Consider the following 23,436-nt stretch of genomic DNA (forward strand, 5'->3'; position numbering starts at 1 on the left):
ACAGTATTTAAGCAATGAAATACATTTCCAATGGTCATTATTGCGCCTTCTTTTTTTAAAGAAATATTTACATTCATCTCTCTTAAACAAATAAACAAAATCAGAAAAGTCAAATTTGAAAAGACTATGGACTGTCAGGGAATGTTATAAAAATAATCTGACCTCAGTGACTGAAGAATGAAGGTCATCAGATGGCCCGGCACTGGCCAGAGCTGCTGCAAGAAGGTCCTGCAGGCCCTGCAGCATCTGCCTCAGGATCTGACGCTGGGCACGGAAAGACACAGCCAAGAAGGATGAAACCGCACCAGGTGATTCTTCAGATGCTACATCTACAAGGGCACTGATCCTGGAGAGGGAGCTTTCCCTCTCTGGGTGGAGAAATATCTGGTTGAAGAACACAGTACCCAATGTTGTAAAAAGTGAAGATTCCTATGGAAGGCAATAACTCATGATTTGGAAACAGAATTATGAAAAAAATACAGATTAACAATTGTGCCTTTAATGTCTTGTAAATATAGCTTAAAATTCCGTTTTATACACTTGATGCCTGAAAACAAACCATGGCCTTTTTAAAAAAACACAAATTAATTCTTTAACCATCCTAGTATGCAAGAGAGTATTTGAGACCAACATTTTTATAAGTTTTCTACCTTTTCACTGAGGAACTTGATGTGAAATTAGAACGAAAGCTTATTAGAAAATAAAGTGAAAAAAATTTTTGGTCCTTTGAGGATTTTTTTCATGCATTTAATCATTTGCACTTCCAACGGCAATGTTCCCTTATTTATAAAGGCCTGTACAACCCTCTGGACCCATGGTTTTGCACACGCTAGGCATCTCAATGCAATGATTCCTACTCTAAAACACACTTTCACCACAAAACTTTTTTCCCATAATGAGAAGTATGAATGAAATATTCCAAACATTCACTAACCCAACAGAAGTCTGTGGGAAACAGCAGTGACTGTCGCTAGATCTGTGGTTCTTACCCATCTGTTCCAAGTTCTCAAGTGAGCAGGTCCTACCCCGTGGGTCCTCAATGCCCATGACCCTTGTTAGTCCATCCTGTTTGGACTTAGTTGGTCCCATGCTAACCTGGTCAGAGTGGAGGAGTGTGTGTGTGTGCGTGTACCATGAGTTGGTCATGCTGAGGAGATCCACTGGGGTGGAACGTGGGGCAGTGAGCAGAAAGGTGGGCATCAATTCCCTAGGAAGTTAGGGATGAATGATTACAGTTAAAAGATCTGGGCAGGGAACAGAATACGTAATGACTGAAAACATGGATCTTATTTTCTTGGTGCCTTGAGAAATTTGTTTGTCCAAGTACAGATGGGCAAAACAGTTTCGTGCGTCTTGCCCCCATGCCCAGTTCTCTGAGAACTTAATCCTCTTCGAGGACTCAGTGACGCCCATTCTTTGGGCTCCTACTACTTGGTGGCTTGTGGTGACTGAGGGCTCAGGTCTGCAAGCCCACAACAGCCTTGTTGCCCTTCATCAAGAAAGGGTTAAAACTGCTTTTATCAATGTCTAAAGCAATGGCTCTGATTTCACATAAATAATCACAGACTCGAATAAGATGAATATATTATTCTAAATTAATTATTTTCTTTCAGACATTTATATTCCATCTACCCTGAACAATGAATTGAGAAAAAAATAACCACCTCCAAAGCCTTCCCAAGAATGACTACTTTTTGAAACGACACTTTTTGTACAAACTGAGCAAATGAGACAGTGACAGTGGCAGGAAACTGGGTGAGACTTCAAGGCGCCGTTTTCTTCAAGTCTCGAATCTGTTTAATCAAGTAGTTCTTCTCATCGGTGAACTGCTCATCGTCCGTCCTTTCTTTTTGGAAGCTGCTCAGAAACTCGATGAGTTTGGGTTGGTTTTTTAGTAGAATCTCCACAATAGGCTGTGTTTTGTGAGGACTGGCCACAAACACCTGAAACATGAGAAACAAACACCTAGGACAAGGAATGCACATCAGGGAAAACACAGATCCCACCTGTGTCTCATTTGTTACATGTGTTAGTAAAATACAGAAAGCCCCAGATTATACTTCCTTATTGAGGAAAATGAGTAATTCCCCATTCATATCCATTTTCTACAGAGAATATACAAATATATTCTATATATTTAAATTATGTATTTAATCATATATTTAAAATTACCATTATAACTAAATATGTGATTATAAAATTAAATATATATAATTCTATATAATGAAACAGATAATATATAAATATATAACCATATATATAAAATATAAAATATTCAATATATATAATATATTGAACATACTTAATATATTCATCTGGCTCAAAATTCAAAAAGGACAAATGTGAAAAGTCCCCCTCTCACCTCCTCTCCCTGGAGGTCACCAATGTTATTATTTTCTTATGTATGTGGAGCTTTAAAATTTATAACTGCCTAGGTCCCACCTCCCAGAGACTCCAGTTCAGTAGATCTAGAGGGGAGGTCTGTCTCTCTGCATTTTTATAAAGTTCCACAAAGATCCTTATGTGCACTCCTAGTTGAAACCATGATCCTGGGCTAATAACTCAGCTGTACTATAAAAGACAGTGACAACTATAATAACAGGACACAATAAGTCAAAACTATAATGCTGGGACTTCCCTGGTGGTCCAGTGGTTAAGACTCTGTGCTTTCACTGCAGGGGGCGGGGTTCCATCCCTGGTTGGGGAACTAAGATCCCACATGCCGCGAGGTGTGGCCAAAAAAAACCCCAAAAAACTGAAAAAAACAACATATTAAAAAAAAGAAAAACTATAATGCTGACTGGTACAGTATTTTGCAAAGGACACACTTCCTAGTTAGATGCTATATATATAATGACGTGACCAGAATACCCATAAAACTATTGAGTGCTATATAGCTCTCTGGTTTCATGTTATGGGCTCCCCACTCTTCAGAAGGGCTGAGTGCTTCACCACCAGCCCCTCTGCTCACCGCCTCCTCTTCCTGAACCTCCAACAGTGCACAACTCTACTCCGAACACACTGTGGCCAGTGATCGGTTATGGAGACAGTGGGAGGTACAAGGTTGAACCCTCAAGGTTCCTCCAATCCAGCAAGCATGAGGAAGGAAAAACTACACCAGGATGTAAAGGACCTATGAGAGGGAAATGAAAAGCTGTGGAGGTTCAAAGGAGGTGGAGATAACATTAGATTTCTGAGTTTGGAACAGGAAGGGCTCATGGTGTAGGTGAAATGAGAGTCCATAAATCAGATTTTCTCTCTTTTTTTTTTAATATCAGTTTGGTAGTTTATGCATTTCTAGGGATTTGTCCATTTCATCTAGGTTATCTAATTTATTGATGTACAATTATTTGTAGTATTCTCTTATAATCTTTTTTATTTCTATAAGGAGGTTGAATCAGTAACCAAAAACCTCTCAACAAAAGCCCAGGATTAGATGATTTCACTGGTAAATTCTACAAACTTTTAAAGAAAAATTAACACCAATCCATTCCAAATTCATCCAAAAAATAAAAGACAAGGGAATACTTCCTAACTCATTCTATGAGGTCAGCATTACCCTGATACCAAAGCCAGACAAAGCTATCACAAGAAAACTACAGACCACTGTCCTTTATGAATAAAGATGCAAAAATCCTCAACAAAATACAAGCAAACGAAGTCCAGAATAATATTAAAAGGATTACATGCCATGACTAAATGGGATTTATTCCAGAAATACAAGCATGGCTCAACATAATAAAATCAATCGATGTAATACACCACATGTACTAGACTGAACTGCATCCTCTAAAAAGATGAATGTTCAAGTCCTAACCCTTGGGGGCTTCCCTGATGGCGCAGTGGTTGAGAATCTGCCTGCTAATGCAGGGGACACGGGTTCGAGCCCTGGTCTGGGAGGATCCCACATGCCGCGGAGCAACTAGGCCCGTGAGCCACGACTACTGAGCCTGCGCGTCTGGAGCCTGTGCTCCGCAACAAGAGGCCGCGATAGTGAGAGGCCCGCGCACCGTGATGAAGAGTGGCCCCTGCTTGCCACAACTAGAGAAAGCCCTCGCACAGAAACGAAGACGCAACACAGCAAAAATAAATAAATTAATTAATAAAAACTCCTACCCGCAAAAAAAAAAAAAAAAAAAAAAAAAAAAAAAAAGTCCTAACCCTTGTACCTGTGAACATGACCTTATTTGGAAATAGGATGTAATCAAATTAAGATCAGTTCATACTGAGTTAGCTTGGGCCTGAATCCAATTACCAGTATCTTTAGAGGAAGAGGGAATTTTGGACACAGAAACACACAGAGATACGCAGAGGAAAATGCCATGTGAAGATGGACACAGAGATTGGAGTTATGCATCTATAAGGCAAGGAATGCCAAGGATTGCTGGCAACCACCAGAAGCTAGGAGAGAGGCATAGATTTTCCCTGAAAGCTCCAAGAGGAACCAATCCTGCTGACACCTTGATCTTGGACTTCTAGTTGCCAGAACTCTGAGACAGTGACTTTCTGTAGTTTTAGGACACTTAGTCTTTGGTACTTTGTTATAGCAGCTCTAGGAAACTAAGATGACACATTAGTACATTGAAAGAAAACCATATGATCATTTCAACTGATGCAGAAAAGTATTTGACAAAATCCAACACCTTTTCATAATAATAATAATAATAATAAACACTCAACATGGGACAACTAGATATCCACATGCAAAAAAATAAAGTTGGACCCTTACCTTGCACCATAAACAAAAATTAACTCAAAATTGATCAAAAAACTAAATATAAGAGCTAATAAAACTTTTAGAGGAAAATATAGGGGTACATTCTCATGACCTTGTATTTGGCAATGGTCTATTAGCTACAACATCAAAAGCATGAGCAACAACAAAAAAAATGGATAAGCTGAACTTCATCAAAATTTAAAAATTGTGTGTATCACAGGACACTATCAAGAGCGTGAAAAGACAATACACAGAATGTAAGAAAATATTTGCAAATCATATATATGATCAGCATCTAGTACCAGAATATATAAAGAACTCATACAACACAACAACAAAAAGACAAACAACCTTTTTTAAAACGGGGCAAGGGCTTCCCTGGTGGTGCAGTAGTTGGGAGTCCGCCTGCCGATGCAGGGGACACGGGTTCGTGCCCCGGTCCGGGAGGGTCCCACATGCCGCAGAGCGGCTGGGCCCGTGAGCCATGGCCGCTGGGCCTGTGCGTCTGGAGCCTGTGCTCCGCAACGGGAGAGGCCACAGCGGTGAGAGGCCCGAGTACCGCAAAAAAAAAAAAGGGGTGGGGGGCAAAGGGTGACTTCCTTGGTGGTCCAGTGGGTAAGTCTCTGCGCTCCCAATGCAGGGGGCCGGGGTTCAATCCCTGGTCAGGGAACTAGATCCTGCATGCATGCTACAACTAAGAGTTTGCAAGCCACAACTAAGAAGTTCACAGGACGCAAATAAAGATCCTGCATGCCACAACGAAGATCCCGTGTGCTGCAACGAAGACCTGGCACAGTCAAAATAAATAAACAAATAAATATTAAAAAATAAAATAAAAAGGGGCAAAGGACTTGACATTTCTCCAAAGAAGATATACAAATGGCTAATAAGCATGTGAAAAAATCCTCAACATCATTAGATCATTAGGAGAAACACAAATCAAAACCACAATGAGACTAGGCCAGCTACAATAATAAAAAAAAAAAACTAACAATAACAAGTGAGGAATGGAGAAATTGGAACCCTGTACACTGCTGGTGGGAATCTAAAATGGAGCAGCCCCTATGGAAAACAGTTTGGTAGTACCTCAGTAAGTTACACACTGAATTACCATAAGACTGAGCAATTCTGTTCCTAGGTATATACCAAAAGAATTGAAAACATTTGTTCTAAGAAAAACTTGTACATGAATATTCATAGCAGCACTATTCACAATAGCCAAAGGTCCATCAGCTGATGAATGGATAAGCAAATTGTGATATATCCTTAAAATGGAATATTATTCAGCCATAAAAATGAATAAAGTACTACTGATCATGCTACAACATGGATGAACTTTAAAAACATTATGCTAATAGAAGAAACTGGACACAAAAGGCCACACATTACATCATTTCACTTATATCAAATATCCAGAACTGGTGAATCCATAAAGACTGAAAGCAGATTAGTGATTGCCAGGGGCTGTGGGTAAGAGAAAATGAGCAGTAGTTGCTGAATGGGTATAGGGTTTCCTTTTGGGGTGATGAAAATGTTCTGGAACTAGAGAGTAGTAATGGTTGTATAACACTGTAAATACTAAATGCCACTGAACTGTACACTTTAAAATGGTCAAAATGGTGAATTTTATGTTATATGAACTTTATTACCATAAATTAAAATTGTTACTTATTAAAAAAAAGTACCCCAGGCTCGTTTACATTGTTACACAAAATGCCTGATGTTTATAGAACACCTAGTATGTTAGGAAATCACATACTGGAGCCAAACGTGTGGCTCCTCTGGCTACCATTAGTTTACAAGTGAGCTGTTGGGAAGTTTTAGCTAGGAACTGTCTGGCATTTGTGGTAACTACAGCAATAACTCATAACAGTCTTTATTCCCAAAAGAATTTTTTAGAAGATTAAATATATAGAACAAACTAAGCTTCTCTGTTTGAATCCAAAATAAATGTAAAACGTAGTGGAATTTGCAGACAAGGCATCACTGGATCAACTCTACTGAATCTGTACACTGTACAACAGACCTAAAAAAATGTTCAATTTGTCTTCAAGTTTAAAATTTTTCCTTATTTTTATTTTTTATGGCTTCTGAACTCTGCTGCCTCTAAAGGTAGTTGCTGATTAGAGGTGACTAATGCTCTAATGCACAATTCCTTTGGGGCATCCGGGACACTGAAATCAAGGCTTGAGATGAACCATTCATGAGGACAACCATTCTTGTTCTGTATACTTTTTCAGGTGAATTGTCAAGCTGGCGTTTGGATTTTGGAATAAGCTAGGGTGGAGCTTCTTGTTTTCATGGAAATGGCTATTGTGGCCAACTGCTAGGATCTGAGCAACAGAGCAGTACACTCAGGCCCATTTTCGGCAATGGCCATTGAGTTCCAGCAGCTCTGAGAGGTGAGCCAAAAGGCACTGGCTCCCCACCTTCTAGGTTCGAAAGACAGTGGCAACATGGTCCTTTGCTATTAAGGATGTTAACAGGGAAAGGAAAGAAAGATCAGCTCATAGCTGATCGCTAAATTCACGTTGGCCATATTTCTGGAAGAGGCAGGATCACAGAGACAAAGGTCTCCTGAACTAGTATCTTAGAATTAGACTTTTGATTTTAATTTAACTTTTTAAATTTAACATTTTGCAAGTGAGGAAACAGATCCACATGGATTTGCCCAAAGTCACTGGTGGCAACCGAGCCACAACAAAGACCCAGGTCTCTTGACTTCCATGACTTCCATCTAGTCCTTTCCCATCATACCATCCTGTTCATCAATAGCAGAGAAAACATGAAATGGCAACTCATTCAAGTCCTTGAACTTTTCAAGCAAACTAATGAAAATTGGCCACTAATAATCTGGCAAAGACATTTTTAGTCATGTGTCCCACATTTTCTGTACTTTATGAAAGGTACCTGGGGAAAAAGACTATTAATAAAGAACTATGAAAAAACTCTAGGACTCAGCTGTTACTTTTTCTAAATAACAAAATATTTTTGGCAAGTAAACAATTCAGTTTGCCCTTCAGTGCAACGAACATAGTTAGGGTCCAGAGTAAGTCCATTTTATACACATACAAGTAAACAAGTGGCCAACTATTTTTAAATGCACCTATTCTGTCCAATAATGGGATGATCCAAATTCTGATCTCAGAGGATGGAAGTAGGTTATTTCTATTTTGCCACCCACTGAATACTTCCCTAATACTGCATTTTGGAACCAAGTTATATGAAGCATGTTCTCATCTAGGATGATATATTAAAATTCTGTGGGAGCTGGAAAGACAGGACACACAGACTTCTATAATTTCCTCAGTCAAAAGGCAAGGGTCTTAAGAGGGCCTATCATTTTATACTCTGCAGGCATTTTCCTGTCCTACAAGAGCCTATTTTTGTCTCATCCAATTTGTGTTTATTCTTTATGAAATAATTCTAACACAGAGAAGAGCACAGCAATAACATATCAGATTTCAAGTTCCCACCATCAGCTCTATCATTTTTGCCAAACTTGCCTTTAGAATTTTAATAAAATAAAATATTACAGATATAATTAAAGGCTATTAGACATTTCTTCATGATATCATTCTTTCCTACCCCTCCCCTGAGGTGACTGCTATCCTGAATTTGGTATTTATCATTCCCATGCAGGTTTTTAGACTATAACTGCATATGTCTGAATCCATACATAGCGTTGTTTTGCATGTTTTTAAACTTTATTTTATTTTATTTTATTTTTGTGGTACGCGGGCCTCTCACTGTTGTGGCCTCTCCCGTTGCAGAGCACAGGCTCCGGACGCGCAGGCTCAGCGGCCATGGCTCACGGGCCCAGCCGCTCTGCGGCATGTGGGATCTTCCCGGACCGGGGCATGAACCCGTGTCCCCTGCATCGGCAGGCGGACTCTCAACCACTGCGCCACCAGGGAAGCCCCCATGTTTTTAAACTTTAAATAACATCCTTTTAACATTTGCTTATCCCACTCAGTGCTTCTGATATTTAACCCATTACTATATGATATTGTATGAATACATCACAATTTATTTTCCCAGTCTCGTGTAGATACCCATTTTTGTTTTCCATTTTACAACATGCGAAACAATGTTGCAATAAACATTTTGGTACAGGATTCCTTATGCATGTGAGCAAGATTGTCCCTAGGAAGTTGCCAGAAAATGAGATTTCAGGACTGAAGAGTATGGACACTTTCAGTACTTCATTTTGCTAAATTGCTCTCCCAAGTGCTTGTACCAGTTTACAGTGTATGACCTACTGCCCTCCAACCTTACCAAAATTTGATGTTGTCAGACTTAAACATTTTTGTCAATATGAAAAATGTAAAGTGATATCTTGTTCATATTTTAATGGCCATTTCCACAATTACTACTAAGATGAGCACCTTCACCTATTTGTTGGCCAATCAGGTTTCCTCATCTGTAAATTACCAACTTGTATGCTCTGCCTATTTTTCTATTGAATTGTTTGTCTTTTTCTAAATGATTTGTCAGTTACATGTGTCACATCTGTCCTGTCTTTCACTTTGCTTATGATGTCTTTTCAAAAAGAAGTGTTAAATTTTAATGTAGTCAAACTTATTTTCTATTATGTTTTGTGATTTTAAATTCTTTTTAAAAATTCTTCCTTCCCCAACATCATAAAAAGTCTCCTATTTTCTCTTTTTAAAGTTAAAAAATTTTGCTTGTCAAGTGTAGATCTTTACCAGAATTTATTTCTGAATATAGTGGAGAGTAGGGTTTTCTATATGAATAATCTATTACCCTAGAACCATTTATTAACAGTAACCCTTTCTTCACTGATTTACAATCCCTCCACTATGAAATATCAAATTTCATATTTGCACAGGCTTATTTGTAGGCTTTTTACTCTGTTTTGTTGTTCTATTTATCTATCTCTATGCCAATACAATATTGTCTCCATTTACTATAAATCCATAATAAGTCTTAATATATGGTAGGGTGGATTTCCCTACCTTGTTTTCCTTGAAAATTGCCATAGATAATCCCAGGCCATCGTTCTACCTTACAAATTTTAAAGTCAGCTTGTCAAGTTCCAGGAAAAGTTCTGCTGGGATTTTGATTGTAATTAAATGGAATTTATAAATTAATTTGGGATTTGAACTGCTCTAGTGGCCTTTTGGACAATAAAGATGTGGTGGCTGAAAGATGGACTAAAATTGTTTTTTACCTCTCAAAGAAACAATCACATACCTTATAAACTGCCATGTCTCCCGTTTATAGACTTATAAATTCAATCACTGAATATACATTATAAAGGCCAAAAAAAAAAAAGCTTGGAACTCTCTGAATCCTTAACTCTACTCTAGATACCTATCCTAAGAAAATAATCCTAAATATGGAAAAAATTAGCTGAATACATAAAATGCTCATTGTAGCTACAAATTGAAAATAACCTAAATATAAACGACACAGAAATATTTAAGTAAGCTAGAGTAAGTATACTCAATGAAAAACTATGATGCCAATAAAACTACTGGCTCTTTTTAAACACTATATATAACAACAGTGAATTAATGTTCACTTACGGTATAGCATGAGTGATAAAATTAGTGTATCAATTGTGTGTACAATGTAAATACAGCTGTAGAAAAACCTTCAAATATGTGCACAGGAAAATAAAATTTACTAAAATCTTTACAATAGTTAAGCCAGGGGTATGGGATTATAGATTAGATTTCTTCCACCTACCCTACTTTTAAACAAATCTATTGTTTAAAGTTTCTAGGAGATGATTTTATTACTCTTACATCAAAGAAAAGATATTAGAAAGAAAAAGCAGGTGTTACATGGACTACTTTTCTTTCAAAACGAATTAAAATATTTCTAAGCAAGTAACAAAGTGAGTAGTACTCAGTGTTTCTTTAGATTTCACTTAAAGTTCAAAGAAACACTTCAGGCAGAAGCAAAGCATTCAAATCCTGACACAGGTTTTCAGCTTCAACTCAATCACTGATTATTTTAGTAACTTTTGGGAAACAGTATCCCCCTATTTTCTCAGTGAAAAAAATGAAAATATGTCGAGATATGGATTAGTTAGCAAATCTTTTAGAAACAAATGGGCATTCATTAAAATAACTCTAAAATTTCATCTAAGTCATGCAAAACAGAAAGACGGCCTATTTAATTTTCTCTCAAGTATAAAGGAGGGTACAAAGTAGGGAGTTTGCCATTTGCAACTGGAAAACAAATGCCCACATTATTTCTGCAGCTTGCACTTTACCTTAAAGACATGAAAGGCTTCAAACTGGATGTTGGGACTTTTATCCCGGAGGAGGTTCATCATCAGTTTGAGGTTCTCTGGCTTGCTGATGTACTTTGTCATGATGGTGAAGTTGTGCCGGTCCAGGATCAGTTCACCCAGCAGCTACAAAAAACACAGAATCAAAGTAGAATCTGTCCGAGAGTCATCTTATTCAAAATATATCCCACTTCTTCACACCGGAAAACAAAATATAAATGTGAGTTATGAATGTTGATATGAAAAAAATTCAGAGTCCTTAAGTACACCTTAAAGCATAGGCATGGAAGCTGTAGTTATTATTAAGTTATTTTTGAACTTTTCATACAGTTTTGCTAAAGTCAGTGCTTACTGCATTTCTGAATCTTTTTTTTTAAGCCAGTCATTGCTACTGCTTAAAAAAGCTTTCTCTGCTGCCCTCATCAAGAGCTAGCCAGAAATGAATTTATTATTTTCATCCCTTACTTTAATGTGCTTCCCAGTAATGTATTGCTCCTTAGGCACTGAGGTAGGATAAGAATTAAAAAATTGACTTTACAATTATACCTTCCTTATCTGAATAAATATACTCTAGTAGCTTACTGGGAAAACAGGTTATATTAAGTGACTCTTACCTTCTCCCTAAATTTTATTACGAAACCTGATATAGAGCCAGAAAAAAACTCTGACCCTGAATTCATATGAAATTTAATATGTGCAGCAAGTTTTTATAAAAAAGTAAAGCAAAACATTTTCTGGTGACAAATTATTAATTCCTAAAATGCAGCATTACTCCATGTTATGAACTGGATGTTTACGTCCCTCTAAATCTATATGTTGAAATCCTCATCCCCAATGCAATGGTATTAGGAGGTGGGGCCTTTGGAAGGAGAATAGGACATGAGGGTGGAGCCATTATGAATGGGATTGGTGCTCTTATGAAAGAGATCCCGGAAAGCTCCCTTGCTGCTGGCACCTTGATCTCAGACTTGCCAGCATCCAGAACTGTGAGAAATAAATGTTTGTTGTTTAATCCACCCAGTCTATGGTATTTTTGTTATAGCAGCCCAGACAGACTAATACATTTCAAAACAAAATAAAAATACCAAGAGTGAGAATAGTTGAAGACCCCCTAGCAGCATATGGCTGAACTTTTATTCTCACTGTAGTGGTAGCAATTCCTAAAGCTTCAGCAACCACGTGGCTGAAATGTACCCTTAACATAATTTTATATATGATATACTTAATGATGACCAGTGTTGGATATTAGATGGTCACCAGTTAGTCTCAAACATATGCAATAGCAACTGTGTGAATTTTTAGTCTTCATCTTTCTTAATCTCTCCTCAGCATCTAAAGCTAACTGGATACTCTCCTGGAAACTTTCTTTGTTCCTGGTTTCAAGGCCACTGCTTTCTTCTCTTTTCTTACCGCTTGAAGCGAGTTCCTATGCTGCCTGTTACTGATTCCCCTTCCCTTTAGGCACTATACATGCAGGGATTTTCCAAGCTGTATTTTATCTCTTTATCTCCCAACAATCTCACCTACGCCTGTGGCTTCAACTATGACATCCAGGAAGATGTCTCCCAAATCTATTATACATCTCTGTTTTAATTTCCTTCCTAAACTCTATAGCCACATTTTTAACTCCCCGCCCCCCACCCCAGCCCTGGTTGAACACTTAGCTGGCCTATCACACTCAACATCTCTACAACCAATTCCCCTTCCTCTCCTTGTTAATGACATCATGATCTGCTAGTCCCCTGGGGAAGAGAGTTGAAATCTTTCTCAGCTCTTTTCCTTCCTTTACTCCTCATACCAAATCTACATCTAAGATCTGCCAATTTTCTGTTTTTAAATGTCTTGAACATCCTTCGTTCCATTTTTACTCACTCAGACCCTCCTACCTTCCATCTGGACTACTGCAACAGCACACACAATGGTCTCTTTTTCAGTCTTCACCCAATCCGACCCATTCTTCACATTATGTCAAATGAATCTTCCTGATGATCAGCCTTATTCATGTTACTAATGCCAGTTATAACATGAATGAATAAACAAACAAATATCTAGATTCCTTTGAACTGGGGATAAAAATTGAAGTCCTTAGTCTGGCATTCAAAACCCACTGTGATGGAATATTACTCAGCCATAAAAAGAAACGAAACTGAGCTATTTGTAATGAGGTGGATAGACCTAGAGTCTGTCATACAGAGTGAAGTAAGTCAGAAAGAGAAACACAAATACCGTATGCTAACACATATATATGGAATTTAAGAAAAAAAATGTCATGAAGAACCTAGGGGTAAAACAGGAGTAAAGACACAGACCTACTTGAGAATGGACTTGAGGATATGGGGAGAGGGAAGGGTAAGCTGTGACAAAGCGAGAGAGAGGCATGGACATATATACACTACCAAACGTAAGGTAGATAGATAGTGAGAAGAAGCCGCATAGCACAGAGAGATCAGCTCGGTGCTTCGTGACCGCCTAGAGGGGTGGGATAGGGAGGGTGGGAGGGTGTGAGGGAGGGAGACGCAAGAGGGAAGGGATATGGGAACGGATGTATATGTATAACTGATTCACTTTGTTATAAAGAAGAAACTAACACACCATTGTGAAGCAATTATACTCCAATAAAGTTGTAAAAAAAAATCTAAATAACAAAAATGCAACACTTTTAGGATAAAATGTTCATATACGTCATTGCACGTAGGTTCTATTTCAGTTTTCTTTTTTTCTTGTTGAGATTCCAAATAATAAAACTTTTTGCAAAAAAAAAACCACAAAAAAAACCCCCACTGTGACTGGAGTCATTTCTATTGCATCCTTTCCTCTGCCCCTCACTTATTCTTTCTCTTTCTTCTGCTTCTGTGGCTTCACTACCCTTGCTCCAAATTTTTCCCAGCTTTACTGAGGTATAATTGACAAAACTGTGTACATTTAAATTGTACATCATGATGATTTGATATGTGTATACATTGTGAAATATTTACCACATGCAATTTAATTAACACATCTATAGCCTCACATAGTTACCCTTTTCCTTTTTGTGGTGAGAATGCTTAAGATCTACTCTCAGCAACTTTCAAGTATACAATACAGTATTATTAACTATAGTCACCATGCTGTATGTTAGATCTTCAGAATTTATTCATCTTATAACTGAAAGCTTGTACCCTTTGACCAGCATCTCCCACCCCACTGCCCCCCACCCATAACCACCATTCTACCTTCTGTTTCTATAGTTCAACTCTTCTCCTCAGCTGAATTTCCTCTCTTCCCTCTGTGCTCTTTGTTTTTTCCTAGTTGTACTCACTTTGCCTTGCAGTGCAGAGTTACTCATGAGCTTATTTAGAATATAAGCTCCATAAGGGCATGTGTCAATTCCTACTAGTGTTTGTATCCCTTATAACCTAACTGTGTGAGGTGTGTGGATATTGTTGGGGAAATAAAGTCCAAGCAACACAGAATCCTCTCTACAAAGTGTAGAAAAGAAAGAAAGCAGTTTTATTATCGAATACGCGTATTCAGAGCACAACACTGTAGGTAAACTACAAAAAAGGCATTACAAAGACGTAAAATTCTACCTTATTTATACAACCAAGCAGCTACAATCCAGTACATATATATACTCTCAAGGTGAAAGATAACTGGTCCCCTATAAGAGGACCAGACAGCGCCATTTGCTGTGCACCCTTTCATAGTTCACCCTGAACTCACCTGGCCATTGAAGTAGCCATTTGTTTTACCTCATTGCTTTTACCCAACTAATGTAGAGAATAATAAAACTTCTCTTATCTCTCTGACAAGCAAATGGTTACAGCTTGGAGAGAAGCATCAAGGTTAAATTTTCCTGTGATACAGAGGAAGGAGAGCTATCTTCCTAGATGTTTACACTCCAGGGGTATGGCTCCCGGATTCTCAAAAAAAAAAATCAAAAAACCTTCTGGGTTGTAAAGCTGACAAGAAGCTTCTAAAGATATATATGTGTGTATATATACACACATATATATCTTTATATATATACACACATATGTGTATATATATAGCATCTATGTAAATATAGATTCTATGTAGATATATATTTATTTAAAATATAACATATTTTATATGTTATAATAAAATATAATTATAATATAACTCTGGTGGTCCAGTGGTTAAGACTCCATGCTTTCACTGCAGAGGGCATGGGTTTGATCCCTGGTTGGGGAACTAAGATCCCGCATGCTGTGTGGTATGGCCAAAAATACATATATAGCATACACACACACACACATATCAAAAGGTCTTCTAGCAACGGAGCAATTTCATTTAAAAAATTTAAAATTTGTATACATACACACATTCAATAAATATTTGTTGAAGTGACATTTATGAGTTAAGTTCAGATTAAGTCACTTCAATTCTTATTACATGGGGATGCCTATATATAAATTCTATCCAATCTATCCTCTGCTTATATAATTTCACTACTTTTTGGAAACAATCAATTATGTTAAATCATTTGGCCAAAAACACTGAATCTTTTAGCCATTAAATATTAATCTATTAATTAATACTGACAGTGAAAAATGTTGCATTTCATAGTAATACAAAGGATTATACAGCAATATTATACTAAGTAAAAGGAAAAAAATTCATATTTTTTACTTCTTTAACTTTCATATTATAGGCTTCATAGTATACAGTGAAACCACGCACAATAATGAGTTTTTAAAAAACTTTGTGTTTTAATGATATTGACCAGAGCTCTCCCCACATCCAGAATTCCACCAAGCGTCTTTTGAATTATAATCTTTCTAGTGATTAAATACCAGGCCTCTGAAGAAGATAAGAAATAAATTCCTAAGCTTTGTCACATAGTGAAAGGAATTTCTCTGTTAATTATTTTTTATTGATACCAGGCACCTAAGCACCCCAAGATAGTTCAGAAAAATTTAGAATTTGATTAACAAAAGGCAGTAAGTAGCAACTACTTTGGAATCAGAAAATAGCCTAGTAAATACACTGTTACAATAATCTAACCTCTCTTGTTTTCTAAAATTATGAAACATCTATGTGCAAAATATTACAGAATCCAGAGATATAAACATAGTAAAATCAAAATAGAACATACTGCTACCACAGATCTAATTGCCCAAAGGAAAACCCAACAGCACACAGTGGAGCTCTGCAGAGCAATGTTCTGATGAAGAAAAGAGCAAACAATACTTAAGGAGCTCTTTCCTTGAATAGACTGATACAAGACCATCTTAGCAATATCTCTGCCTATAATCCAACGTTCAAAAAAGGCCAACTCTTCAGTAACAATTTTAGCAATTTTTACATTCTTGATACACTTTACCTTTTACTAGTGCTTTTCACTGTCTAACCAGTGCTTGGTTTTACCACATTGTAAATCAAATATTTGTGAGACAGTCAACTGTAAAGGATTTTAAGTGGGAATAGCAGCTCATGTAGTATGTGTGGGTGCATTAATAAAGAACAGGAAAGAGGCCTTATGAGTGGGCTGGGGCATCTGTAAATAAGTAGAAAACAAACAATCAGCTTGAAAAGGGAGAGTTTAAAGGAGACTTTCTACACCACATGCTGTACAAAGTCAGATGCTCTTTGCCATGTCACTGGAATAGTGCTGAGGTCTTCATCAGGAGAACTATGTGAAAAGAGGAAGAGAGGCTAGATGGTGGAGAGCCAGGTGGCAGCGGACAGAGGTGAGAAATGAGTCTTTCTTGCTCCCCTTTGCTACCCGCTAAATTTGTATTACATGTTGTACTAATCATACATCTACTGGGTTAATAGGTTTCGATTTTTAAATGCAAATGCATCCTGGTAGGAAAAAGTCTAACTCATACCCTAGTCCCAATTATTTATTTAGAATAGATCGGTGCCTTCAGTCCAGAGACTGAACTCTGGGGACAGTGACGAGGAATATTTATTAATGAAATTTATTTCAATTTTCTTTAGCAAATATATCCAGGTCTTACCATGTGGTAGGTTCTGCTCTAACCATTTTACAAATATTAACAAGGGAACAGGACAAGGTGGGGTTGAAGGCATCCTGAGGAGAGAATGAGGGCAATGGGCACATGGGTAGGAGGGGATGACAGGACAGCAGGAAAGAAAAGCAGGAAGAAGGCCAAGAAGGGAAATGTCTGGGTAAAAAACTGTACGCTTTATAACTTTGCCTATGGCCCTAGAGACAGTCGATCACAGAAAAATTTCTGTCACAAGTTCTTATCACTGTGGAAAATGGTACAAGGATAAATTCTAAAGTCCATGACCCTCAGCTTTCTTGATCCCAGTTTGGTTCAGTCACCTTAGTTCATATCAACCCCCCTACTTTGGCCCAGTATCTGACAGATTCCACTGAAAACAGGAAGGACTTGGAAAATTTATGAGCAATTAGCCATATATTGGCCCTTCAGAGCATCGTCACCTCTGTTTACTGTTCCAATTTCCACTCCCCGCCAGGATGACTACCTCTGTAACACAGACAAGCTTTCCTGGTTTGACTGTCCTTGTGTCTATTCTTTAAGTACACGGCTGTCCCAACAGGGTGTATCCTTATCTTCAACTGCTTTTAAGAAGCTTTCTGGACATGGGAGAGCACAGCATTGATATCCCTGCCTTTGCCTGGAGCTCCGTCTCATTAATTCAGGCTCCAGCACAGACAGCAGCACACCCATGATATTTTTCTTCTATGTGGATTACTCTGTATGGGTTTCTGCACAAGGAGAAACTCAATCAAGAGTGCTGAATGACTGGCTGAAAATAGTACACTGATCTCTCCATCAACAGGCAGAGCTGGAGCAGCAAGGGCACAAGTACAGGGGAGAGGGGTCAAGGCTGACACATAATCATGGGGAAAGTGAATTCACAAATATGTGGTCCAAAACATTTAATTTATTGCTTTAGCTTAAAACTGTATCCAATATTTAGAAACAAATGCATTGTTCTATAATGTCATCATTCCAACATTTAAAAAATAATACTATATTTTTATAATTAATACATAAAATAATATGAATATATAATAATATAAAATAATATTTAGTAAGCTCAAGCATCATACAAATTGCTTGACCAAAAACAGCCAATTATTATCTGCCAAAAACATTCTTTTGAATATCTGAGTAGGATCTGAAGGGCAGAGATGCAGCTCTAGCCAATGTCCCACTCCCTCAGGAGCTGTCCCACCTCCTCTTGACCAAATGGCTACTTCCAGGCACCTTTTCACGGAGGGAGGGAAGGCCATTCACAGATGGATGTGGCCTGATTCTGCAGGGTCCCTGTCTGATGAGGGAGAGAGGCATTTCAACAGGCATTTCAAAGGAGATAGAATCTCAAATCAGAAATGCCGTTTGGTTACATACAAATAAAAACATAGCCCTCATCCTGTATTTATTCTGTACTTATTACTTATATTGTTACCTCCAAAAAGTATTTGAAGCAGGGCACTTACCTCGTTTTGCTACAAAGTACAGTCATAACGTTGAATGTACTTCTCAAGTTACAAAAAAAGAGAATAATTTTTCTGTATTTACTTGTCCACTGTTAAACCTGTCATTTACTAACAAGAATATCAACTTCTGGAGACTCTAACTTAAAGAAATTTGATATTACCTTTAAAGATTGTCTCTTAGTCACATAATTCTCAGACTGGAGCAATTTCTCATAGTCTTCAAAAATCTAATGAAAAGAAAAGAAATATTAGAGTGTAAACCCAGCAGTGACTTCTCTGCATTAAGTTTGCTTGCTCTCTCACTTCAGAAGTAAATCCCCAACCCTTTAGCCTAGCCCAGCCCAGCTGCTGTGCTTTGTATCCCTGGGCCGATCACCACTGTCCATAGGGCGGTTTCCCCATTTCACCATCCTCATTTACACGTAGGGATACTGGGGGACAAGGAGTCAAGTGATACCAGAGAGATACTTCTCTTTGTTTTATTTTGGTTCTGTAAATTAGAAATTGAGTAGAAAATGAAGTAATTGAGTCCTCCCAATAAATCACTTTGAATAAAACATCTGTTAGCTCATCTAATGAGCTACAGGATAACTCATTTTATGCCATTTTAAAGAAATCTGTTTATGTAGTCTTGCTGGTAGCTGTTAGTCTATGAATAATTTGAGAAAAGATTAAATACACTTAGCAACTCATGAAGAATCAAACTGTCAAATTCATAGCATGAACGGGTAGAGGAATAGGGCGACTTGTGCCACATAATGGCCATGTTAATCCCAAGTGGCCTCTCTGGGGCATTTCCACTCTCCCCAGAAGCTAGGGGACGCTGGTGATCGGGGTCCGTTTGCTAATGTGATTGGTCGTCAATCACTGCCCAGGCCCTTCAGTTGAACACAGAGTGCCAGTGGCTGGCGAAGCTCAGTGTCAACCTCCCATCACACATAGACACACTCAGAGACCACTCAGGTGGGAGGAGCAAGCCTGGCAGAGAACTGAAGGCAAGAGAGCTCAGGGGCTGAGGAGGGTAGAAAAGGGTCCTGGTCCTCAGAGGAGCAAGTGCCAGGTGTGTGTGCGTGTGCGTGATGATGGCAAGCTGTGCACACTGAGGACAATTCCTGGCAGAGAATTAAGAAAGTGAAAAGTAAAAACAAAATCATGTAGCTCACATTAAAGTCACAGTAATTATACTCTTTTACATAAAGGACTTGTTTATTCTAATTGTCATGGAACACAAGGAGGATTTTTCACTAAATCTGTCACACGAATGTTGTGGTAAATTTTAATTGTAACTATAAAATGCAAATACACACAGGTAAGGCATTGTTGGCTCCCCAAGCTACCAGTTTCATTATTTTAGGTCGTATATCATGTTCTCCAGCTTCAGGTTTACTGCTAAAGAAATATGAAACTCAAGGAGTATGAAATGTTTAGGGAGTACGAGTTCTCAAAGCTAATGTTCAGGTCAGTGTAGCAGGCTCAGCATCTGTGAAACTACTAAATTACCCATGAAGTGACTATAGATACAGAGACAAATTTAGGTAAATAAGGGTCAAAGAGAATGAGTTTATGGTCTCTCAGATTATTGCTTATTATCCTTGAATGCAAACTGCACAACACATTTATCTCACTCATCCTATAGAAAAGATTAGTAGTTAATACTACAGGTTTTGTCATAAACTATCTTTGCCCTCTTTATTTTCATTTATTATAAATGTAACATCTGATGAGTCTTTAACATTCCATCCAGCATCTATAGTTACTGAACAACTAAACTATAATAACAATTCATTTACTAACTTCAAAAAGATGTGATTTTCTTTTAGTCTTGAAGCTTTTGGATATCTCTGGCAATAATCTTTTTTTCCCTTCATATTTTACACTTTGATCAAAGTTCTCCAGTTGATCCCATGGGTATTCTCTTGATAATTTTAGGATATGAAAATCACTTTTGATTTCATGATTATATTGATAATTCTTAATCTCAAACCAAAGGAAGATCAGCAAACAATTTATGAATAACAAATCCATAATTTCTGTGACTTGGATGTATGAAGACATAGGATACTGATAGGGTATTTCATGTCTTCCCAGAGTCATCTGTTTCCTTTTACATTTTGTGTGGCTAACTAGAAAATTTTAATTTACACAGTGGGTTGCATTGTATTTCAATTGGACAGTACTGGTCTAAAGCAGCTAAACTAATACTGGAACAAACCTTATAAAGTTTTGCTTCTAGGTTTGTGCTATGTTTCACTTTAATTATGCTATTCCTATTGCTGATACACTTAGCAAAAGCATAGAAGCTCTTGGATGGGTCTGTTCATTCAATATTCATTTAATACCACCAAATGTATGGCACTGAGTTAGGTATTAGGGATGTAAGTAATAATGATAAAAATTAATACATGGTACTATCCTAAAAACTTTAAATCTTGTCAAATTCCTACAGCGATCCTATGAAGCAGGTATTATTAATATCTTCATTTTTTGGTAAGTGCAGTAACTTGTCCAGGATCATACAATTAGTAAGATGTAGAGCAGGATCCTGAAGCAAAGCAAGTAGACACTAAAGTCTATACTGTATTCTGAACCACTGTGTTTGACAGATAACGTTCCTGCTTCACAGGGAGCTTAAGAACCAGTCAGGAAGATATAAAGACACACCATAAAAATACAATGTGGAAAACGTGTGAGAGAGAAGGAGAGAGGGAGGAAGGAAGGGAGGGAGGGAGGGAGGGGAAGGGGAGAGAAAGAGACAGAGAGAAAGAGAGAGAGAGAGAGAGAGTGTGTGTGTGTTTGTGTGTGTTTGGGGGTGGGGGGGATTACAGAAAGCTTCCTAGAAGAGTCACATTATGAAACCAAGAAGGACCCTGAGGGGCCTTCCCAGGAACATACCCTCCTGAGTCCCCTACTTCTTGTTTGTAGAAAAGCTTTAGCCTCCTAGGTCTTCCCCGAGTTTCAAAGAGCAAATTTAATCAAAGAAGTGAGAAAATGCAGAAACAAAGAAAACAGCCAAGCAAGACAAAATAATAATAGTTTAGCCATAAAACAAAGTCAAGGATCTTTAGTTCCTCCTCAAGGTCTATAGATAATATCCTGAGCCATATCCTTGAGTTGTTTTGCAGATACTGAAACCCTCACCAGGTGGAAGAAGTTAACTGCATACTGCCCACAGACATGTAGACCTCATACTGGTTAGAACCAAAAGGCTGATGATGTTAACCCCTGAAATACCACCCTGTCACCTTACCACCAACCAGTCAGAAGACTGTCCATGAGCCGATGAGGCACCCCACAACCCTCACCCCTTCCCTGAAAACCATTTGGGATTGGGGTCTTTTGAGCATTAGCCACCGCACATTCCTTGCTCAGCCTTGCAATAAATGTTGAATTTTCCTTCATCACAACCCGGTGTCAGTAGACTGGCTTTGCTGCATGTCGGGTGAGTTTGGTTCAGTAACAATTACAGCTAATTATCAAAAGGTTGAGATGGATTCACCCTTAGAGAAGGGAGTTGGAAGACAGATATGTATTTTGGTATTTCTACTAGTAAGTAAAACTAGTTATTAAACCAAGTAAAATGATTTACTAGTAATGTATTTATTAGTAAGGTGGGGTGCTCTTCCATCTGGAGTTCCCTACTGCCTCTTAAGGGCAACATGGATGCTCTTAAGTCAAGATCAAAGTGAGCAGGTACTAGTTGTTTCCTGGAGCTCCAGAGCACAACAGGAAGAGATTTGAAAAATGAGAAAGCCCTGATCTCCTGCCATCCTCTATTTTCCATAGTTTCCATAGTTTCTTGATGACCTGGCTTCTAGGTAATAAACCAATCGGGTGTATGGTTGGTTTCAACTGCGTATCATAAATAGGAGTAAGTGCTAACAGATCTAAGAAGGAGAGAGAGAGAGGAAGAGAGAATGAGGTAAAGACTTAAAAATGACTTCTACTTACAGTGTCATAATTTTGTTCTAAGAAGTCTGCTACCAGCACTTTATGTCTGGTCAGTAAATCCTAGAAAAAGAACAGTCAAGTGAAACAAAATTATTATAGGTAACAAATTTTATAAATCTATCTTTTTCTTCTAAGATTTTCCAAGTCCATTAATTTGAAACATAAAAGTTTCAGAATATTTTCATTTACATCACAAAATTACTTCCATTCTTAGTTTAAGATGTGAAATACAATTTGTTTCATGCTAAAAACAGCAGAGTGCTTTAAATTCATACCATAGAAATAATTCAACTAGTGAAACAAATGTCACCTAACAGACAAGTGTGCAGTATATTTCTTCAAGCCATAACTCTACATTGTGAAAATGATATAATAAATATTCAAATAAAGTTTATGATGATCTTTTTAAAATGTCATTAATAACCATTTATTAAAAAAAGAGCTCTGCATGGACTAAAACCATATCTCACAAGTTAACAGATTTTCAACGATTAACCTTTAAAATTTCTTAACCACATTTGAAATGTAAATGCCTAGGATGCTGGGAAGCACAAGAATGACATTTAATAGGGCCATCTCAGCATCATCCCGCTCTTGGGTTAATGGGCTGGGAAGTGTTGTTCAGTTACTAAGTAGCACAATGCACCCTTTCAAAGTTGAAGACAAGTAGCCTGATCTAACTACAGACATAACTCTCGGAAAACTGAACAAAAGCATAAAGGAATGTTTGACTGAAAATTCACACCTACATTATATCCTTAATTCACCTCAATGTTGAAAGAAAACAAGCCTCAGGTAATCCGTTTAACATGCTTAAGGGCTAAATACCCTGTCTAGGTACTATGCAGAATTTAATTAAAAACCTAACAAGAATTTTCAAGTTTTCAAAAATAAATTCTTATACTTTAATACATATTTAATTAAAGCTTCTTAAAAGCATATACAAGATACACAACATAACCTCACAGAGAAAAAGAAGGCAGCAGCAATGGTAAAACTCACTTATTTCTATTTCAATAAAAAGTTAAATATTTAAAGCACTTTGCACTACAATTTTCTTTT

General features: G+C 37.7%; 1 protein-coding gene across 1 annotated transcript in view; it reads right to left on the reverse strand.

Annotated features, from left to right (window-relative positions):
- Window positions 1-1,647: 1,647 nt before the first annotated feature.
- The window catches only part of CAB39L (calcium binding protein 39 like), a 50,910-nt gene continuing 29,121 nt past the window's right edge, over window positions 1,648-23,436 (reverse strand). The window contains exons 6-9 of the mRNA XM_079721685.1: window positions 22,375-22,434; window positions 18,588-18,653; window positions 10,965-11,108; window positions 1,648-1,943 (exon numbers count right to left, since the gene is read on the reverse strand). Coding sequence (XP_079577811.1) covers window positions 1,764-1,943; window positions 10,965-11,108; window positions 18,588-18,653; window positions 22,375-22,434 — 450 coding nt within the window. The 3' untranslated portion in view covers window positions 1,648-1,763. The remainder of the gene's footprint in view (window positions 1,944-10,964; window positions 11,109-18,587; window positions 18,654-22,374; window positions 22,435-23,436) is intronic.

This window comes from Hyperoodon ampullatus (genome assembly GCF_949752795.1).
Source record: "Hyperoodon ampullatus genome assembly, chromosome: 16".
Classification (NCBI taxonomy): domain Eukaryota; kingdom Metazoa; phylum Chordata; class Mammalia; order Artiodactyla; family Ziphiidae; genus Hyperoodon; species Hyperoodon ampullatus.